This window comes from Puma concolor, chromosome B4, assembly GCF_028749965.1.
Source record: "Puma concolor isolate L17-30 chromosome B4, mPumCon1.1.hap2, whole genome shotgun sequence".
Lineage (NCBI taxonomy): Eukaryota > Metazoa > Chordata > Mammalia > Carnivora > Felidae > Puma > Puma concolor.
This window is the reverse complement of record NC_141673.1, coordinates 36722206-36743760: the sequence shown is the minus strand read 5'-3', so window position 1 is coordinate 36743760 and position 21555 is coordinate 36722206. Positions and strand designations below refer to the sequence as shown.

Genomic DNA, 21555 nt, shown 5'->3' with positions numbered 1-21555 from the left:
AGTGAAGGCAGTGATGGTCACAGTGGAATAAAAATGATCCTGTGGTCTGGTTTTGGGGTTTCGGACTTAATGGAGGCTAGCTGAGTTAGCAGTCATAGATAATGGAGTGCTAAAGAAGATGTTCCTAATATCCAGCTCTTTCACATCTGACAATTTGGGCATTGGCAAAAGGATAAAATATACCGTACTTAAGATTCTTAAAGAGACATGCTGGTGCTTCATAACACATGTTCATAACACGAGACCTGAAAGATCTGATATCTTTCATTTAACATGCAGCAAGTGTATTTTAAGTGCCTACCATGTAATTTATTTAAAGAGCTACAGAGCAAAAAAGTGTCAGAGCTTCCAGAAAACTTCCTTAATTTATTTCTTGATTATTAAAGTTTGGTCGATGAATGGCATCTATGTTAGAGAGCACTGTATATTGAATGTCCATAAATTTTAATGGTGGAGCTAATATCTCCTTCTCTCCTCATTCTTGGATGAAATATCTCGTGCCTTCCATGACAAATTAGAGAGTTGCTAGAGGTTTGTGGACCAAATGTTTGGGTACTTTGTGTAGGCTCATCTGTGTTAGTTTTAAATTAGAGTGTTTTCCTCCTTGCCTATCTGTTTTTCATCAGGGATCATATATTCTTGTGTCCAAAAAGACTCTCCGATTTAGCTGTGAGGCTGATTTTATTGTAAGGATGTCTGTGTATCCTGTCATCACAGGCAACCTTGGTGAAACTTCCCATGTTGTGTGTGTATGTTGCTGCAATATGTTCAAAGTCTGATCTTTCTCAGATGTATGTGTGTGCGTAACTATTTTATAGCTGAAAAGGGGTGCAGGCTGCAAAATCTCTGCCAGAATATGTTTTCTATTATATTTTGTAATATGAAATTATAGGTTAGTTTTTGGCTTTCATAAAGCTGCCTTTTTCACCCGTCACTGGAAGACAACTAACACCTTCCTTTGACTCACGTTTTCCAAGACTCCTTAGTGTTAAAAGAAGACTTTCTTTTTGAAATGCAGAAATTAAAAGAATATGGTACAAAAGCATTTTTTATAGCTTTATTGAGTCTTGAGGGCAGATATATGGATTCCAGACAAAATGCAATAATAGACTAGGATTTTACTTTCAAATCGTCTTAGAAACACTTCTCGTTGGAGATTTATTGTACATGTGGAGGAACAGAGCTGCTTTGAAGGTTAAATGGAATAGTTTGGAGAACAGTGTTCAAGGTCTTTCTCTGCCTGGTATTAAGTGTGTGTTCTTTAACTAACTTAACCCGTCCAGCTTCAGTTTCCTCCTTTCTGGCAGTATTGTGAGGGTAAGATGGGTTAGCGTATGTGTGCTTTGTAAGCTTTGTCAATCTCAGGGTAAATATGAAATGGCGGTAGTATTTTATTATGTGTGTTTAGTTAACGTTAATTCCCCATTGGCATGATCAGGAAATGCCCCCCCCCCCCCCCCCCGCGGTAGAGAGCATAGATAAATCCTGGCAGAACTAAGAATGAGATACCTCTTAAAGTCCTATTTATACTCACAAAGCAGTTCAACCCGTCATCAAAAACACAGCACCAGGCATAGTGTTGGAGAAATAAGACTTTTGTGTGGAATCTAGTTTCTCTGAAACTCTGCAGGATAAACAGAATAGTGTATGTAATTATATACGATGGTCTCTATGATATAGTTGGTTGTTTTCTTCTGTAAGGGCTGCTGGAACAAAATCCCACAGACAAGATGGCTTAAACAACGGAAACTTATTTTCTTTTGGTTCTAGGAGGGAAAAGTCTGAGATCAAGGTGTAGGCAGGTTTGGTTTCTCTTGAGGCTTTTTCTTGGCTTGCAGATGGCCACCTTTTTGCTGTGGTCTCATATGGTCTCCCCCAACCCCCATGTGCATTTCTAATGTCTTTTTAAATGTTCTTTTCTGATAAGGGCACCAGTTAGATTGCATTAGGACCCACCATAATGGGCTCATTTTAACTTAATTACCCTTTTAAAGGCTTTATCTCCAAACATACTCACATTCTGAGGTACTGAGGCTAGGGATTCAACATACAAATTTTTTGGTGTGGGGGGGCGGGGAGTACAATTTACCCCATAAGGCAGGGAGAGCAGTGGATGAGGAATTGAGATTTGGATTCCCTTGTGGGCGGCTCTGATCTTTACTTATGCCATTGCCCCAGGCAAGACTCTTAACTTCTCACGTCCATATCTGCCCACATCCATTAACTTCCAGGGTGGTGACAAGGATTCAAGATCATCATGAACCTGAGCACATTTTGTGAAGTGTAAAAGCATGATACAAATGCAAGGTGGTATTATTCCATGAACACCTGTGAAGGATACAGTGGCAACATGTGGAAAGTTTTAGGTAGGAAAGACAAAGGATCATTGCAAACATTTTGCTAAAAGTTTTTTTTTTTGGCTATTGTCTTTGGCTACAGGAGAAGCATGGATAAAGGAAGGTGACGTGGTTAAGACTTAATTCAGAGAAGACAGGGGTTAGGATAACAGATAGGCCAAGCATCTGGACATTGCAGCACGAAATGTCTTTCCTCCCCCAGTGCCTGTTTTCCTAGAGTCTATTAGTTTCTTGGTTTAAACTCCGCCCCCCCCCCCCCCCCCCCCCCCAACAACTTCCATGGCCTTTCAGTACTCAGGCTGAGAGCTCTTGGTGGGTTCACAGGCAGTGAACTTTTCACTTTTCCTGTTTACCTAAATGAAGGTTATAGCTTCTCCTTAAGGATGTGATTTTTTTACCCAAGGTAATACTTGAGTAGTTGGGAGAACTACCATGCCCTTTAGTATGTGTTCTGAAATTTGTAATTTTTACATACAAAGGCACGTGTTTTAACTGAAGAGGTGTATTCTCAGCTTGCCATTCCTATTTAGAGTGCATTTGGATAATCTAATCCTTAAACACAAAGATTACATCTTCTTTTATTCTGTAAAAGCACAGAGAATAAGGCCATGCACAAAAAAAGATGTTCTTGACATCTTCATGGATATACTTGTATTTGTTTTGGGAATCTGGGACCCAATAGAGACCATTCATTTTCCGATGCTTTGAACTTCATTAAAAAAGTTATAATCTGACATTTATTTCTTCTCTTAAGAAATAGTGAAACATTTGTAATTTTTTGTAAATAAAAAAATTATAAGGAACCAGCCATCCTTTAAAACATCACTGATGCTCAAGACCCCATTGTAAGGAAGCAGTATGATATATTAAAAAGGAAAAAAAAATTAATCATCTTTTTATAGACCTATGGATTTATGAAAACATATGAAACCAAAATTCATAAATGATATAATGTAGTATACTAAAGTGGTTCATATACTTGAATTAACTTTTTGGAACAAAACAGCTTCATAGTACCCCTTCTGGTACTAATTTCAAGTCTGGAAAAATAGAAATAAGGATATTTTCATTAAGCTTTTAAGTTGAGGCTCTGATTCAATTTAGTACAGTGTGAAGGAGGGGAGTTGTGACTATAATATTTTATTATGTCAGGATGGCATGATATGGACACAGTGAACAAAATCATTGTATAGAAAAATATTAATATTTTCATCATGCAAATTGCAAGGCACTGAAACTATTTTAAGGTGTTAAGCTAATATTAAAGTAGAGGATTCTTTTAATCAGTGAAATTAAACGCTTGGAGTGTGGTGTTCCTGGTAATTTCAGGCTGTTAGTTTTGGCTCTAATCTCGCAAAGTGCTTTTCATATAAATACTTTAAAAAACATCTTTAGGCATCTGACTATTTAATTTTGAAATGAACATGTTTCTGGGGTGTCTAGGTGGCTCAGTTGATTAAGTGTCCACCTCTTGATATCTGCTCAGGTCATGCTCTCACCGTTGTGAGGTCAGGCCCTGGGTCCAGCTCCACGCTGAAGGCAGAACCTGCTTGGGATTCTCTCTGTCCCTCTCTCTGCCGCTCCCCTGATCATGCTTGCATCCTCTGTCTCTCTGTGTGTCTCTCTATCTCCCACTCTCAAAACAAACATTTTTTGAAAAAGAAATGAGCATTTTTCCTTTCAATGAATTATTAATTAGCTTTCAGGAGCAAAGTTTTTTCTTGGCTATTTCCTATAGAAATTCTGAAAATGACAGCATTGATTTATTTGAGGAACTATAGATACTTGGAAAATATTTAACCAAGGTTCCTTCTCTGCATTTTCTCCCAGTAAGAGAAGGCAGGTGTCTGGGCAAATTCTAGACTTGGGTGAGGAAGAAGCTGCCTCATCTGAGGACGCTCTAGGAGACTGAATCTCTAGCAGCTCTGGGCTTAGGTTACCTGCAGCCAGGACTGCTTTTAATTAGAAACTTCTTTTTCTTTTCTTTTCTTCTCTTTCCTTTCCTTTCCTTTTCTTTTCTTCTCTTTTCTTTTCTTTTTTTTTTTCTTTTTTCTTTTCTTTTTCTTTTTCTTTTTTTTTTTTTTTTTTTTTTTTGCTGCGGAGACCATGGTGGGAAGGGCTGGGGAGCGTTGCTGTGTTAGATGAAGTTCGTAAAACTCCTTTATTGCTCATAGGAAAAAATCCTAAAGCGATGGAAGAGGGGTCCACGAAGAATGTTCCTTTAGTAACAAGGCTGAGCATTCTTAGACTTCCTTTGCACAAAGCAAGCAATTACTGGTGGCCCTGTCCCCTGGATGTCTGACAACAGCCGTTTATTATTCCAGCAGCCTCTTTTCATTCAATGTCTACAGGGTGGCAATTAAAAAAAAAAAAAAAGAAAAGAAAAAAATTGAAGTGCCAGTTGTTTAGCACGTCACCATCTCTTCCACTGAAGGGTTTACAATCTTAGTGGGGCAGCGGCGGGGGGATGGGGTGGACACCAAGATAGAAACAAGCCACTTTAGTAGTGTGTTACATGTGAAATGATAAATTCATTCTAGAGCTTAGTGCCTTCTATTTCTGCTGGGACCTAGAGACCTAAGTATGCTTTTACCAGTCCAGCAACCAACACTGAAATTTACTTGCCTACCTTAAATTTCTCAAGGAATCTGAAATACATTGCTTATCCCCAAACTAAGACGGACTGCAGATGTTATAGTATTTCTCATTCCCCCATCCTGTTAGCCAAGTATTTGCATATTAACTGGAGCTTTCTAAATATAATGGCTTATCCCTAAAGGACTCTAATGAAGGGATTATAGGTTAAGTGGCAAATGAATGCCAAAGACATTTGGGTAAGCCAATTAACCTGATGGTTTTTCACAGTTAATTATCATTGAGTGAGCAGAGGTTAGTGCCCAGAGTGAGTGAACTACTTTTAGATGAAATTGATAATTTCCTATATACTTGAAACAATGAAGAATTTTTAAAAGCACTTTTTCAGAAGGTGAGTGCAGTTTATTGGTACCAGTCATTTCTAGTTAGACTTCATCAGAAATATATCGAATGCCTACTATGTGCTAGGTTCCAAAGGATAAATTAGATGCCTTTCTACTTCTTAAAAGTTGACAGTGCATTGGGGGAATAACAGTGCATTGGGAGGTTCTGACAAGACAACAGCCAAATCAAACCTGAAGACCGTTGGGAGATTGATATCCAGCTCAATTCCCCTCCATTCATGAAGGACATTAGTACAAGGCAGAGTAATGCCAGTGCTTCCTGTTGCTCTATTCCTCAGACTTCGCCCTAGCAAACTAACCTATTGTCTTTTTTCAGCTCCCAAGCTCACCGCTCTCTGACCCGACTCATGGTCTGTGAGAATATTGACCATCAGCCTGGCAATGTCTTTGCAGCTCCCTTACTCCTTCATGTAACTCCTTCCATGCTTTTCTCTAGGAAGCTTTTGGATCTTCTAACACTGTTGGGAGTCTGTTTTGTTCTCCTATAGCGGTAGGGATTTCATGGTAAAGTAGTGTTTTTCGTAGTACAGTGAAATTGTCTGTACACTTACTTGCCTCTTCTATTAGGCTGTTTCTCAAAGTTGATGGATCTATTTTGCTCACCATTCTATCTGCAGTGCCCTTTATGTAAGTGTCTAGTCTATCACTGAATAAATGAATATATATATGGGTGAGCAAATAATTCTCTCTCTCTTTCTCTCTCTTTAGTAAATAATTTTCTTATGACAAAATTCCTTTTTTGGGGGGGGCAGTGATTTTCAGTTGGGGATGGAAAAGGGAATATCAGAATTCCTTGTGCCCCATTTTCAACACGTTGATTTCCTCCTGCTCCTTCTGAAATATCTTCCACATATCATCCCATTTAGGAACCCTGTTAATTGTATTAAGTCAGAGTTGTTAATGGGAATGTGTTAGTACTCAATGTCAAAATTAAGCATATTTGCAACAATAGCTGTGAACGATGTTGGGGGAGACTGTGGCACCACAAATGAGCATGGGGGATTGTAGCATACTTGGACGTAGGTAACTGAACAGCAGCCCTGGCAGAGGAAGGAAAGGAATGACTTGAGCAAAGGCCTAGAGGCTGGGAAGTTAGGATGACATTGAAATGCGTATGGAGAAGTAATGGGAGATTGGCCTAGAAGGCATAATGGGGATGGCTATGAATGCTGGGCTGTGAAGGATGTTTATTATGGTAAGAAATAGGGCATGATGAGGGATTTTTATGGAGTAGAGTAGTGGTGTTAGACTTATATATCAGGAAGTTTTTCTCTCTCCATAGCATGTGTATAGTGGATCAGAGCGGGAAAGAAAGCAGTCAGGGATAACTATTTAGTTCAGTTTAACAAATATTTATTATGAGCCTAATATGCATTGGGCACTGGGAGAAAACATAGGGCCTGATTCCTTCCATGAGGGGACTTAACAGCCTAATGAAGGAGAGAAAAATGAACAGGCAGTTTTAGTAAGCATGTTAGGCTGTACAGGCAGGACGTAATGAAAGCCTGAATGAGACTAGAACAGAGAAGTTAAAGGTAGATTCAACGGAGACTTGCATGTTGGATTTTCTCTGAGGTTCTGAACAGTGTTAAAATATTCTTAACCAATTTAAAAATGGATGTAGGAGCAAAGAGAGAAGGAGCCCTCATGCACAACCTTGATAACAGTGTTGGAGGAATGATGGTACTTAATGAGGGACTTGTATGAAAAAGGAGGTAGATGGCGGGGAAAAGTACTGGGATTTGGTCTCACCAAGTTAAGATGCTAAAAGGGCAACTAACAATATCGGTGAGTCCAACATCCTGTTTTGTTTAGCACCCTCTTGGTTGTAGATGTCCAAATGACCATTCAAAATGACTCATGAATAAGGAGCATTTACTGGTTTATTTAACAGTGTTATTAGCTTCGGGCATGATGGGATCCAGCTGCAGTAGGAATGGTCTCTTTGTCTCCTAGATCTGGGTTCTTTGGTGTTGGCTTCATTCCTAGGCAGACTCTGTTTTCAGGGAATTCTCTAGCAGCCCAGTATTTCATCTCATTCTCAAAAGAAGATGTTCTTTCACAGTAGACTCTTGAGGTTGTATTTGACTCTGATTGAACTGGCTGGCTGCTAAATCAGTTGTTGTGGCCAGGAATGAGGATGGGGGACTATAGTACATTAGTTGGCCAAATCATCGATGACCTTTCATCAGGAGGTAAGGGCAGCCTCACCCTATCCATATGGACTAAAAGTCAATGGGGGTTATTCTCAAAAGAAAAGCAAAATAGGACACTGTTAACTAGAAGGGGCCCCAAACCACAGCAAGTATCCATTACACAGGCTCTGTAATTTTCAAACATTTAAAGTTAACATTGCTTCGTTTGATCTTCAACATAACAGTTTGTGGGAAGTGCTATTATCTGACAACCATAGGTAAGGACACTGAGCTTTTGAGAGACTAACTGGCCAAAGGTAGTACTCACGGTGGTAGTAAAGGAACCAGGATGTCATCACTCTTCCTTCCATTCAGGTGTGGAGATCAAGTGGGCAGTTGGAAGTGGTGGCTCATGAACAGCACCCAGACTGGAGACACAGCTGGAGAAGGCAACTCTTGAGTTGGAGATGTTGCAGATGATTGACCATAGAGGTGGAAAGTGTAGAGAGAAAGGTCAGGGAACAGAACCAGGAAAGAAACATCATATTTGGGAGAAAAATGCGAAGGAGATGCTAGTCAAGGAGAGTTAGAAAGAGGTAGCCTAAAAGGGAGGAGGAAACTCAGAGGAGACTAATGTGTTAAAGACCAAAGGTAAGACTTCATAGATGTGTATTATCTTGGGAGTGTCATTAAAGCTTAAAGGAATTTTAAGTGAGATAGATACTCATGACCATGATCCGGAGATTTTGAAGGCTATAAACATAATGAAGGCCAGCAGCACTTGCTTGGTGTTGATGGTAATACTAATACTAATACTGATAGCAGCTAACATATAACATATATGATGTTATATATACACATTATATTACATGTAACAATGTACTTTCTGCTTACTGATTTACTCCTCACAATGACCCTGTAAGACATGTATATTTATTATCCTTATTTTACAGATGAGAAAACTGAGGCACCCTGGACTCTAGTTTCATTGGCTCTGGAGTCAATTTTTTTAACTTCTGCAGTTCACTGTCCTTCCAGGGCATGAACAGGCATCCTTGGGTAGCACTGAAGTAGGGCAGGTTAACAAAGGTCATTCTTTTTCTTCTCTCTCTTCTAGAGCCAATTTCAACCCATCATTTGAATTTTCTTTTCTTTTTTAATTAAAAGTTTGTCCTCTACTCACCTTTTAGTAGAACAATTGAAAACACTTTTGGAAGAGGCTGCCGTTTGATATTTGAAGAATGGAAGCATCATTTCTGCTCTGATGGACTCATGGTCATTTATGTGGGTGTTTGTGACAGAAAAGGTCAACGGACAGAAAAAATAGCAGTGAGAGAAACATACACAAGGACAGTTAGGATGGCAGTGTCACACCATTCATCAGTTTTACAATAGTGTTGGCCTTTGTCAACATTTCCTAAAGGAAAAATCATAAGGCAGCAAAAACAAAGAGCCACAAATGAACAAAACTGGAACAGGTTAAGACCTCCTTGAAGACTTGAGGGACTGGATGTTTTTGCTTCAAAAGACAGTCTCTCAGTCATGTGTTCTCTGGAGAATTCTGCCTGCAACTGTTTCTTTTTCACATCTGCTGCTCCGATGTTCTTCACCTTTCCCGGAGTGGAAAATTTCCTAATTCCTTAGTGTCTTTCTGAATTTTCAACACCAATTCATAGCAGTAACCTAAGAAATTGTATCAGTCTGAAATTTTGTTTTGAGTTAAGGTTTTTCATTAGCTGAGAAAGAGCAGAAGTAGTTTTGCCATTTCCATTTTGGACTCTTGTAAGAAAATGCAAATGGATGAAAATCTATTATGCTTCGTGTTGAATGATTACCTTTACTTCTCATTTTGCTGGCAGATTATTTAGATTCTATTAAAGCCCTTTTGGTTCATATTTTTCTTAATATGATGTGAGGGATGCGTAATACATCCCTTATCACTGACTTGCATGTGTGACATGACTTATATACTAAAGCCCGGGACAATTTAGTCTTATTTCATGTCTTTTGCCATAATATTCATTGGCTAACTAAAAACCTGCCTAAGCAGATAATACCCATCAGAGAATTTTATCATATTAAAGTCTCCCTTAGTATAACATGTTTTGCACATGGGTAAAGTGTTCCTTTGCCTTTCAATTTTGTTCCATTAAAACTGTCCCCTAAATTTTTTTCTACGGTATAAATTTAGGGCTGTGTCTCAGCAAAGTTTCCTCTTGTGGCAAAACTATGAGATTTGTGAATTTTGTTTTTTGTCTTGAAACCCTTGTTTTGTGAGAGTTAGATATACAGTATATCTTGTTGGCTTCCACAGATGACTAGATTTACTGCTATAAATATAAGAAATTCTGGCAACTTTGTATAGCTTTTTTAAAGAATACATGCTTCCCCCACCCACCCCCCCCCCGCCCCCCAAGAAAGTCTTTGTTGAGTTGGTTATGGAGCTGAACTAATAGCATGTAGAAAACCTGGTTTGAAGAACCTGATTCTCTATCCTATATGGATCCGCCGTGAAAGGGTGAAGTATGGTCCTGAACAAAATGTGCTTTCCAGCTTTCCTCACTGCATTAGCAAAGCCTTCTCCCAGAATGCTTTGCCATCGAGCTTTCTACTGCCCTGACTTCAATGGCAAGAGTGTTTCTGCATTGATATTACATAAATTCACATCAATATCTAGGTTAGTGTTTAGTAGAGGCCAGTTGGCTTTTCATTCTGAATTGTTTGAAATCAGCTGTGACAACGCTGTTTGGCAATTTGGCAGTTTTTCATATTTCTTTTAAATTTTAATTATAACCCATCAAGTCTTAAGCAGTTACTTCTGGGTTAGACTCTTGATGAATGTCATAGCAGGGTGTTTTAATTTAATGGATCCAGAGTAACATCTGTTTCTAATATTTTAAAAGCCAATTTATATGGAAATTCGTTTAATACACAGTCAATACACGGAGACTTGTAAAAATAAAAATAAATATGGAAAATCAAACCCCTGTGATATAGTAGGTCTTCTGTTAACAAAGGATTTCACTGATGGCAAGGTTCAGCTGCTACTACCTAACACCCAAGATATCACAGCTTAAACAAGATAGCGATTTATTTCTCATACTCACAAAATGGTGAGGTAGTTAGCTTAAAGCTGGTATGGTCTACCATAATAGGGACTCAGTTTTCCTCAGTCTTATTGCTGTGCTCTGTGGAGCATGACTTCTATTCCTAAGGATTCCCTATGGCCCAAGATGGCTGCTGGAAGTCTAGCTATTACATCTGTGCTTCAGCAAGAGCAAGGAGTGGGGGAGGGAGGGTATAATGCTAAGCTTTTTGCTTTTAAGGACACTTTCCAGAAGTAGCGTGTAGCATTCTGCTTATGTTGCACTGGCCAAAAAATAGTCACATGATCGTATTTAACAGCAAGGGAAGATAGGAAATGAAATAATTTTTTCAGATGACTATCTACCCAGCTAAAAACTAAAAGATCTATGAGTACGGGAAAAGGGGAGAACAGACATTGGAGAACAACAATCTGTACCACACTGAATATTTTTTAAGACATGATTTGAATAGACCTTCAGCCTTTTATTGAGCATCTAGAAAAGTCCAATGAGTTCTCATGAATAAATAATGTATGTAGAAGGACTAGCATGGTGTTTGGCTCAAACAAGATAATCATGACTACTGTTGATAGGTTTTAATTCTAACCCCCACTTGCATCTAATTTCAGAGACTGTGAGTCAAGCTGACTTTAATAAGGGAGTTTTTGAACACCGTACCCCAGTCTTTATAGAATAGTAGCAACAACAGCTCACAGAGCCCAGATGTCATTGGCGCTAGGTCTCCAGAACACTCTTACTGGCAAAGCAGTATTCTTTGCTTCTCCATATAGAAGATAAATGCACAGTTGCGAGTGTTTGTTAGCTGTTTTCAAGGTGAAACTATTATTGTTACAGAAACTAAAGCTCAGAGAGGCTAATTGGGAAGCGAGTTAAAGAAGCAGTTGAAAATGAGCATTGCCCCATCATTTGACCCCAACTGGAGTACTAACTTATTTCCTCTGGCTGTGTCACCTTGGATGGGTTTCTTAATCTGTTTGGATCTGTTGCGTTTTCCTGTTTTTGAAGATGCTCAGGTAAATTACGGAGCATGTTTCCCCTCAGTCCAGGGCTTTTCCAACCTCGTTTTGGTAATATTCATGTGGAGATTCCTTTGATCATGCCTGCCTCACAGTGAAAAGCTGAACCGATGGGGGCTGGAGGTTAAAGTCATCAGGTGGCTTTCTATCACATATTCTTCAGCTGTACAAATGCCCACAGCCTTCAAAAGCCCTGACATCACACCAGGCAAGAGGCTTCTAATAATGGAGGCCTCTAATAATGTCTTGACCTCTCTCTGTCCTTCTAACTCACGTGCCTCTATTGTGTTCGGTAAGTATGGAGATGGACTAGGGGTACAGACATTCAAGATGCCACCTTGATCTCTGGAAGATATAATGGCATAGAGCAGGGATCCTTCAAACTGAACCATTTACAGGCCAACATTTGTACCTTGTCTGCATATACCAGTACTGTGGGTTCCTTAATATTTGTCTTTACGTTGAGTTTTTAATTTTTAACAGCTTCATTCTGAGCAAACATCTGTGAAATCCAGCTTCGATTTGATAATTAAATTTCCTTTCAAATACACATTAAAATAAATATATCCATTCAAATTTTTACCAGGTTTGCCTGTGTATCTTCTAAAATACTTGGAGTGGTAGGTAGATCATCACATTTTGGGAACTGCAACTGAAACTCTACCCTGCTGATTCCAGCTGTGTGACTTTGCTACTATTATCGATTGATCATTCTTAACCATAATTTGTTCACTTGAGAGATGTAGATAATATGTACCTCATCATTTACTGTAAGGATTAGACAAGATACAGCCAAGGAGACTGTTACAATGCTTGGCGGATAGCAAGTCCTCAGCGAATTACTAGGTTATCCTTCCTTAAAGTCTGTTTGCAGATACCAGGCATGCAGGCCTGTAACTGCTAGTTCTCAGAAGCAGGATGCAAGGCACTTGGTATGGATGATTGCAAGTCCTGTGAAAAGTCAGAGGGAGAAAGGCTGAAGCTTTCTAGAATGAAGGAGAAAAGGGAGACATTTGGATGAGGGAAGAGGCATTCTTCCTAGCCTCTCCGGCTCTCCCTTGGGTACTCAAAGTGTGGCCCAAGGACCAGTAGCATCAGCATCACCCAGGAGCTTGTTAAAACTGGCATCTCCGGCTCCTCCCCAGACCTACTGACTCAGGACCTGCCTGTTAGCAAGATCCCCCAGTGATTTGTGTGTGTGCATGAGAAGCAGTGCTCTGGGCACAGATATTCTGTCTAAGGTATATTTCATTTCTAGTAGGGAGTTAGTCCTTGCTCTCAGCAGATCTCTGCACCAAGATCACCTGCACGAGGATCACTAGTAACACCTGCACTGCGCTTTATAGAAGATGCAGATTCTCAGACCTCACATCAACCTGCACCCGTCATCTGCATCTTTAGCCCATACATTCCATGATTTTTTAAGGCCGCTGTTTGACAACTGCTGTAGTAAGTCTTAAACCACCTATAGAAACTGCATTTATTCTTAAAACATATTTGCATTTGAACAAACAAGAAAACTTTTGAGAAAGAGAGATACAGTCCTAATTGTAGTGTCAGTAAGCATTAAGGGGAGGATCTGAATTCAATCTATATGTAAAGGCTTCTGTAAGGCTCATTTGCATTAATCCTGCATACCTGGAATCCCATCATACACAGGAGAACAGCTTCCCAGAAGGCAGTGTCTTAGCAATGTCATATACAGTTGACACTTGAACAACATAGGTTTGAATTGCATGGGTCCACTTATACATAGATTTTTTTCAACAAATACAGCACTGTAAATGCACTTTCTCTTATGATTTTTTGTAATGTTTTCTCTAGCTTACCTTATTGTAAGACTGCACTATATAATACGTATACAGAATAGGTGTTCATCAACTGTTCATGTTATTGGTTAGACTTCTGGTTGACAGTAGACTATTAAATTTTAGGGGAGTCAGAAGTTATGCTTGGATTTTCAACTGCATGAGGGTCGGCACCCCGACCCCCATGTAGGACAAGAGTCAAATGTATTTTCTTCTTTTCCGAAATTTTATATTTGACTTTCTGTAAACATTTTGTTTTTTAGCCGTGCTATCAAGACTAATCAAGACCTTCTCCCAGAAACTCCCTGGACACACATTTTCTACAACGATTTTTGGGGGACTCTTCTAACCCACAGTGGCAGCCACAAATCCTACCGGCCACTCTGCACTCTTTCTTTTCGCCTGAACCATGCCATCGGAGGGCTGAATCCCTGGAGCTATCACCTTGTCAATGTCCTGCTGCATGCAGCAGTCACTGGTGTCTTCACGAGCTTCTCCAAGATCCTCCTTGGGGACGGATACTGGACCTTCATGGCTGGCTTGATGTTTGCCTCTCACCCCATCCACACGGAGGCCGTGGCAGGAATCGTGGGACGGGCTGATGTTGGGGCCAGTCTCTTCTTCCTCCTCTCCTTGCTGTGCTACATCAAACACTGTTCGACAAGAGGCTCCTCGGCCAGGACTTGGGGCTGGTTCCTGGGGACAGGACTGTGCGCAGGATGCAGCATGCTGTGGAAGGAACAAGGAGTGACCGTGCTGGCTGTGTCGGCAGTTTATGATGTCTTTGTCTTTCATAGGCTGAAAATAAAACAGATCTTACCTACCATTTACAAAGTAAGTGATTGTGGGCGCTGGAGCATTGGGTTACTGAGCAGCCTCCTTGCCTGGTCCTTTTCCCCCATTTAAAAAGCAAATTTGTCCCTCTTCAAAGAGAATTTAAAGTAAGCTGTGTTTTGGTCTTCAGTAAGTGGAAGTGTCCTTTTTGACCTTTCCCTACTAACATGGGTTTCATTCCTTGATTGTTTTATGTCTTGGGTTTCTTATTTTCATGATTTCAAAGGGTTCTGGTAGCTGGACAGTTTTGCCTTGTAAAGATTATGCACCTTTAGTATTTATTTTTATTCATTTTTTATTTCAACCCCAATTCTCTGTAATCCAGTAAATTGCTTATAATGTGTATTTATAAAAGTATCAGAGCTGATAATAGAGCCAGATGCTAAACTCTGTAGAGGGGAAATCCTCTGCCATTTGTTAATAGTACTTTTCCTGATCTGACTTTGGAAAACAGCCCTTCTCTGCAGTGCACTGGGAACTCAAATTCTTAAACAATGAATCATCTTCACCTTTTCCTTGTTGTACTGAATAAGAATAGAAGAGTCAAAACAGAAAGAGGTTATTATAAATTTTGCCCTGAGGCCAATTAAGGCCTTTGCCTCAGGGCTTAATATTTGCTCTTCTGTATTCCCTCAGTGCTTTCAAATGCACTGTGGTTTAAAGGTCACAGAAGCACTTTGAGATCTCTTCCACCTAAGAGGACCAGTTTTTGGCTAGTGTGTTAGGGGAAGGCATTGGACAGACAAAGCTATCTTGAGAAACTGCCTCTTTCCCATCTCCCCATTATCTCATTCATACTAAACTTACCCTTGCTTTGCCTTTTAGTTATAAAAGATGCACTTGGCCAGTGCTGGCAAATCTTGGTCCTGTTCTAGGCCAGTTCCCCCTTCCTTTTGGACACTTAAGTGAGGAGCTGTGATTTTGGATACTTACCTTGAGAAAGCAGTCAACTTTTCTCATTTTGGCAGTTCTTCCCCCTCACCCCGTCAATTCTCGATGTTACTTAAAATCAAATTGGGAAGAAATTGAAGTGAAGGAAAAATTAAGGGAAATAGAAACATTTATTTATTTTTTAATGACTTTTTTTTTCTTCACTTAGTAGGCAGAGTAGTTACTGCTGCTCTCTGTGCTCTGTGGGGAAGCATAACCTTTTCAGTTAGAACTCAAGTATCAAGTGCTTAATGAAGTTCTTTTGTGATTTCGATTATATGCTGAAACTTTAAAAGAAAACTCTGGTTAGGTTGAGTTTGACGCCTAAAAACAATAGTTTGAAAGTCAAATTCTTAATTTCAAATCAATTTTAATTATTCTTTCTGGGAGATTTAGGGAGAGAATTCTTTTTTTCTTTTGTTTTAAAACCACATTAACAACAAAACAAGCTTTCTTGTTTTATTGGAAAGACAGATAGAATACATATAAATCATGGTCTTTGTCCTGTGGAGACTATTTGAGGACTTTGCATCGATAGCCTGTGAAACATTGTGGTTGGACATTTTACAGAATTTCCATTTTACCGTCTCCTGGAATATGAAATGATTTTGATATACCAGTTCAGGACTTGATTTTAGGACCTTTTAAAGTTCTAAGACATTTTCAGTTTTCTAAGCATATTTTCAAGGACAGAGTTGTTGATAGAGACCCTTATTATAATTGTGTCCCCTACAATTATTTGGGGCATACCTATAATAAGAAATTATTCTTTATCTTAAGTTTATTTAAAAAAAATAATGTTTATTTTTGAAAGAGACAGAGCATGAGTGGGGGAGGAGCAGAGAGTGAGAGGGATGCAGAATCCGAAGCAGGCTCCAGGCTCTGAACTGTCAGCACAGAGCCTGACACAGGGCTTGAACCCAGAAACTGTGAGATCATGACCTGAGCCGAAGTCAGATGCTTAATCGACTGAGCCACCCCCAGGGACCCCGGAAGTTAAATTAAAAAAAAAAAAAAATTAAGTTTATTTATTTATTTTGAGCGAGAGAGGTAGCAAACTGGGGAAGGGCAGAGAGAGAGGGAAAGAGAGAATCCCAAGCAGGCTCTGCACTGTCAGCAAGAGCTGGATGCGGGGCTTGAACTACAAACCTTGGTACGTACCACTGGGAGATCATGACCTGAGCCGAAGTGAAGAGTCGGACTCTTAACTGACTGAGCCAACCAGGCACCCCTATCTGAAGTTAAACTGCCCTGAGCATCCTGCTTAAGAAAATAAGAAATGTCCCTAGCAAAGGAACTCCTAGCAGCCGAGAGTGTGAAACACCCCTCTCCCCACCCCCCATGTCATGGGAAAGGACTTAATACTTTGAAGATTCGGTGTCCTGAGAAGTTTCCAAATGGAAAGTTGCCTAGACTGTCTGGCAGCCATTGCTTGTGGGCAAGGGAAGTAGTTGAAGCAGCAAAACAATCTGAGAGTCGCTATCTCCACTCTGCTTTTTCTTTCATTCTCACATTTTGGGCCAATGGGCTTAATGAGAACATTTTAGTAACAGATTGTATAGATTTGCAAGGGACCATAGAGACCTTCTATGCCAGTCCCTTTATTTCCAGCAAAGGTATAGAACACCAGAGGTGTGAAGGTCACCTAGAAAGTGGTAGAATCACTGGAACTAGGATACATATTTGCGTGTATTTAGCGATCATTTTACTATATTGTGAAGATGTGAAGATGAATGAACAAATGTAAATAAAGTCAGATGACTTACCTGGAAGAGAAGAAAATAAAATGGAATCAAATATTCACTCACACTGGCTAAGTAAACTTAGGCTAGTTCAATGACCTGTTTTTTTATCTGGAAATGGAGACGGTTCATGTTCTGTCTTAGAGATGTTGTGAAGAGTGTAATTGTGGGGTGTTCAGTGTGAGCTGAGTGCCCAATGTTTGGAAGGCACCTGATGATACTAGTTGAAGAGAAAGAAGAAATATCAGTGGAAATTGTAATTCTTTATTTTAAGGAAGAGAAGGCCAAAAGATGAACTTCTACTAGTCTTTAAACATACAGTGGTTTTGAAAGCATATGACTTAGGAATCAACTAAGGCTGAAGCATGAATATTTAGGCAGAAACTTTCATTTAGAATTTTATGACTATGGGGCTTGTAAACACTGGCATAGATTACATATGGAAGTTATAGAAAATTCCATATTCTGTCTTTATAATATATAGATTTCTATGCCTGGGGTGAGTTAGAAGAGACTCTGAAGGAAGTGAATTAAAAGACTTTAGAAGGTCCTTTTCAACCTTAAAAGAATAAATCATCTTAAATATCTTGCCAATTAACTCCACATCATGGTTTGCCAGATGAAATAAACTTCCCTGCCCTATTAAAACATAACTTTTATATAAACAGAAAGCTCCAGTGCACAAATGTTTAACTCTGTTATGCAAACCAGTGAACCAGCCAAGTACTCAAAACCCAAAATGGCGGACCTCTTAAAGCTGGAAATTATTAGGACCAGAGGGGCAAGGCTCTCTGTTTTGATAGTTTCATCAGTAATGTTTTTCTCATAACAGTCACACTCAACTTCTTTCTTCACAGTGTTGGTTTCAGTTCTGCACCTTTTAAAAGATTTTGGGTCTTTTAAATGTGCACCAGGGCCAGGCAGAAGGGACTGGTGGAAGCAAGATTCTGCCCACCTCTAGGACCCCTCTTCATCCAGTATTATAATAAGAAAATACAGGTTTGGGTTGGGTAGAGTTTGAGATTTTTCCCTTTGCTTTTCAAGCAAGAGAGAGAGAGAGAGAGAGAGAGAGAGGGAGAGAGGGAGGGAGAAAATGAGAGTGCATGCAGGTGAGCTGGGGAGGGGCAGAGGGAATGGGAGAGAATCTTAAGCAGTCTCCTCACCCAGTGTGGAGTTTGACACGGGGCTGGATCTCATGGCTGTGAGATCATGACCTGAGTGGAAACCAAGAGTGGGACACTTAACTGACTGAACTACTCAGGTGCCCCAAGTTTGAGATTTTTCTAAGAAGACAGACTTCTGGATTTTTCTATGACATTTCTTATTATTTAAAATCAATTACTAGTTTAAAAACAGATAAACCCTGTTTGGGCCCAACAAAATCCTTTGGATGACTGAATTTGGCCAGAATTCTTGGCTGCCAGTTTTTGGCTTCTAAGGCTCATGCAGATGATGCACATATCTATATTGTATAAAAGACGTTTGCAGTTCTGCAAAGGAAATATGAAAGTTTTCTTTTTTTGAAGTATGTGAAAAATAGTAACGACCTGGCATATTGTAGATACTTTATTTAGCATTTAATAAATACATAATCTATGTGTGCTAGGCACTATCCTGAGTGTGCTAAAACATAAACACATTTAACTTATATAATAAGTGCTTATTGAGAGAATATGACTTATGAACTAATGTGGTTGAATATGACATGAAATAATATAATCATACGGTTGTCAATAGTTAAGATTTGTTTTTTGTTTTTGTTTTTAATGTTTACTTATTTTTTGAGAGACAGAGACAGAGGGGGAGCGGGGGAGGGGCAGAGAGGGAGACACAGAATCCGAAGCAGGCTCCAGGCTCTGAGCTGTCAGCACAGAGTCCGACCTGGGGCTGGAACTCATGAACTGTGAGACCACGCTCTGAGCCGAAGTTGGACGCCGACTGAGCCACCCAGGCGCCCCTTGTGTTTGTTTGTAATAGTTAGCAAGATTTGTAAGAAGACACCAAATATAAAATCTTCAGAAGTGTGTTTGAACAAAATGTGTGTTCATAAACATCTTAAGTTTTTTTAAATGATCCTCTTCTTAGCTTCAGCATTCTATTTATGGTGTTTCCCACATTGTCCTTGGCATCTGGTGCACCATCTGACACATAGTAGGTACTCAGTAAATTATTGAATTCACACTTGTTTCAGTTTGCCTTTAAAAAATGTGTGCCTGAAATGTTAAAGTGAAATCCAATCCTCTTCCCTTTATACAAATGAGGATTTCATTCCTGGTTAGTGGGGTCCAGAAGGTACAATTGGAAGAAATGCATGTCAGAAAAATGTTGAAAAGTAAGTTTTCTTGACTTCTCATCAAATGATTATTTTAGCCTTTCTTAGATGACTTTCACTTACTTTAGTTTTATGTGGTCAAAAGGAAAAGTGGGGGAGGTGGCCCTTGAAACACACTTAAACTAGCCTTGCAAATAAATGTTTCACTTTTATCTGCCCACAAAATTTTTTACAAGTCTCCCATGACCCCAGGAGGTACATGGGTAATAAAATCAGCAAAAGCAACATTTTTCTTACTTACCAAACATCAGTCATTGCTTGCCTAGTGGCCATTTTCTGTGCTTATTTAACATCTGTTAACTGTTTTAATGTGGAAACATCTTTTTTCCCTTTATTAGCCTCATAATCACTTATTCAGTTACAGGTGGAAAAAAAAATTAAAAAAAGGAAATCTGAAAACCAGTGTAACAATTCTAATAATAGCCCAAATTGATTTGGAAAAATAGCCCTTTTAGTTTGCTCTTTTAAGAATTTCTGTAAAGATGACTATCTTCGCTTTGCTCTAGTTGCTTCCAAGATGTACCCTATCTGGACAACTTCCTTTTCTTAAAATTAAATTTTGTAGCTCTATTTCATGTAAATAAAATGATAGACTACATTATGAGAGAGGAAATGGGGAGGCATTGCCGCTTTTGGAAAAGGAGGCATCTCTGTCTAGAAATAACTTTTTCATTTTAATGCTGAGCAGGATGTGAATGGTGGAGGTTGCCTGTGGTGAAAAAGTTTATCTTGGATGTTAGGTAAGCTTGGTTCTACACAAGATGCAGTGATCAGACACAAAGTAACAAATAATCATCTGTTTTCAAACTATTTACAGGGTTTACCTTGAGAATGTTTCCTGAGGGCAGGGGCTTACCTTCTGTTGAAGGTTTGGGGTTTGTCACTATTGGAACACTGAGGATCTTAAATGTGGTGCTTCTGTACATCTATTTTGTGTGACTCCCCCTGTAACGAAGAGCATGGAAAGAGAGGCGCATAGCCTACAGGTATTTGCACATTGAATCCACATGTGCTTTTTTATTTGATTAGCTGCTGGGGGTGGCATTGACCCAACATGTTATCGTTTACAGCTTTGTCCCTTTGCTTTCTAGACTAGGTTGTGGTTTTACTCAAGATGTGACTCTCATATCGATTGCGCTGAATGCAATATGTATTTGCTGTTTCTGATTTTCTTCAGTCCACATCTGTGCCATTCTACTTCAAGTAGTGTTCCCACTTTCTTACGATTTTCTTTCCCTTCATTTGCCTTACACTTGACTTTGTGAGAATCCAGATATAGCAAGACACTCCGATTCTGATCACAGTATTTCCTAGCATTATTGAAACTGGAGGGCTGACTATTTGTCATGTACTTACAAATGAATTTGGATTTCCTCCCAGTAAACTTGTTGTAGCATTTAATATTCATGACCTATAGAACTTTGAAACTTTGAATAGATGCCAGCAGTGCTAACCAGATAATACCACAAATAAAGGTGAGGTTCAAAAATATTTTACAACTCGGAAAGTCAAAGATTAATATTAATAAGGTATTTTATTTCTGCGGGTTGCCTTCATTGCTCAGCTGATTTAAGATGATTCTGTATTCTGGTTACAGTTTAAGTGCAAGTTGAGTAATTGAAATTTGGAAGCTGACTACCCTTGCCAGTTCATGTAATGCTTGTGTTAGAGTGTTAATACCTGGAAGGGTGATCTATTTGCAGATTATTTTATTTATTTATTTTTTTTAAAGATTCACCTTTGTGCAAGATGCTGTATTAGGGGTTGTGGGGATTCAAAGATGAGTGCACAAAATTCTACCCCTAAGGACATTTTAGAATAGGCTAGAAAGTTGTGAATAGCACATGCAAATGTAGAACTGAAATTCAAGCTGGAAAGTGGGGAGGCTGTAAGGGAGGCACTGGGAGTGCAGGACAGCTTCGAGGAAGGGGGGTGTACTTTCTGCGGAGGGGATCAGGAAGCACTTTCAGGAGCAGAGACATTTGAGCAGAGCCCCGAATGGTGGTTCAGATATAGACATTTATAATTGGAGAAGTGAGGGAGAGTGGAAGGTGGAGCCTGAGCACTGCACAGAGGGAAACTCCTAGGAAGTTCCGGGGGACCACTGGGCAGTGGTTTTGGCAGATACAGGGCATGAAATGAAACAGCAAAATGAATGAGGAAAGGTAGATTGAGACAGGTAGAATGTATAATGATGTAGGGACCTTTTAAGATATGTTGTGGCCCCAGCAATGTTGGGAGACAATGCATAATTTTTAAATGTGCTTGTTCTTCGACTGGTCCATGGGAGAAGCT

At 39.5% G+C, this 21555-nt stretch overlaps 1 protein-coding gene across 2 annotated transcripts in view; it reads left to right on the top strand.

Annotated features, from left to right (window-relative positions):
* TMTC2 (transmembrane O-mannosyltransferase targeting cadherins 2) overlaps nucleotides 1–21555 on the top strand; it is a 404595-nt gene that overhangs the window by 139583 nt on the left and 243457 nt on the right. For both annotated transcript variants that reach the window (XM_086712717.1, XM_025926374.2), the window contains exon 2: nucleotides 13686–14256. In XM_086712717.1, the coding sequence (XP_086568843.1) occupies nucleotides 13686–14256 (571 nt within the window). The remainder of the gene's footprint in view (nucleotides 1–13685; nucleotides 14257–21555) is intronic.